At 28.1% G+C, this 988-nt stretch overlaps 1 protein-coding gene across 2 annotated transcripts in view; it reads right to left on the minus strand.

The window, feature by feature from the left end:
* Nucleotides 1–988, minus strand: part of LOC102582558 (uncharacterized) — an 8,371-nt gene that overhangs the window by 4,147 nt on the left and 3,236 nt on the right. For both annotated transcript variants that reach the window (XM_006357995.1, XM_006357996.1), the window contains exon 4: nt 582–713. In XM_006357995.1, coding sequence (XP_006358057.1) covers nt 582–713 — 132 coding nt within the window. The remainder of the gene's footprint in view (nt 1–581; nt 714–988) is intronic.

A 988-nucleotide genomic window follows, 5' to 3' on the forward strand; every position in this document is an offset into this window, starting at 1 on the left:
CCCGTGAAGTATAAGTGTGTAGTTGGAAATCCAGTTATAGATTGGGGGGTCATTTGGCCATTTTCTCATAAATATTCTCACCTTAATATATAAGTTGTTCATTAATATGACTTGATGTAAACACCGAATATGAATAACTTTTTACCAAGAGAGAGTCAAGAGGCAAATATACCATTTAAGTTACGTGATCGGTTGAACTCGATAACTTTTACTAAAACCTACTCCCTCCGTTCAACAACAGTTGTCCACTATACTATTTTGGGATGTCCAACAATACTTGTCAACTTTATGAAATCAATGAATAATTTTACACTTAATTCCTAATTTACCCTTATCAATAATTATAATCATTTTCCTATTACATTTTTCAAAACATTGTATTCATTATATTCAAAGGGTATATAGTAAAATTACCCTTCTATTTAAAATTTCTTAAAAAGTGTGCAAAGTCAAAAGTGAACAACTATTATTGGACAGAGGGAGTATATAACAATATTAATTTTTTTATTTAATATGTACAATAATTTATTCAAAATTTAATAAATTTCAACAATGATAAACTTAAAATTCTAAATCCGTACCTCTGGAATCCAAGATGTATTTGAAGGAAATAATAGTTGTAGTGTATCTGGTGTCCAAGAAAGGTATAATAGATATGAATATAAAAGTCCAAGCACAATGTAAGGAATGTTGCTTTCCATCACTTTTTGGGTCTGCAATTAGCATATGATAAAATTAAACAACGATATTTATGAGAGAATTAAGCAATTGTCAATACTTTGTTTGGCTTGATTTTTAAAATTATTATTTTTTAAATTAAAAGTATTTTTCAAAAAAATTCCATCTCCATATCTCCATAAAATGTGAGAAGGAAGTAGCCAATTTAGGTTGATAATATTTCAAAAAGAGTTTAAATTTTATATACCGCCCGTGTAAGTAATTTTTGAGGAAAAGGGTCTGAAAAATACTTCAATTTTGGCCGAAATTG

This window comes from Solanum tuberosum, unplaced genomic scaffold (genome assembly GCF_000226075.1).
Source record: "Solanum tuberosum cultivar DM 1-3 516 R44 unplaced genomic scaffold, SolTub_3.0 scf00260, whole genome shotgun sequence".
Lineage (NCBI taxonomy): Eukaryota > Viridiplantae > Streptophyta > Magnoliopsida > Solanales > Solanaceae > Solanum > Solanum tuberosum.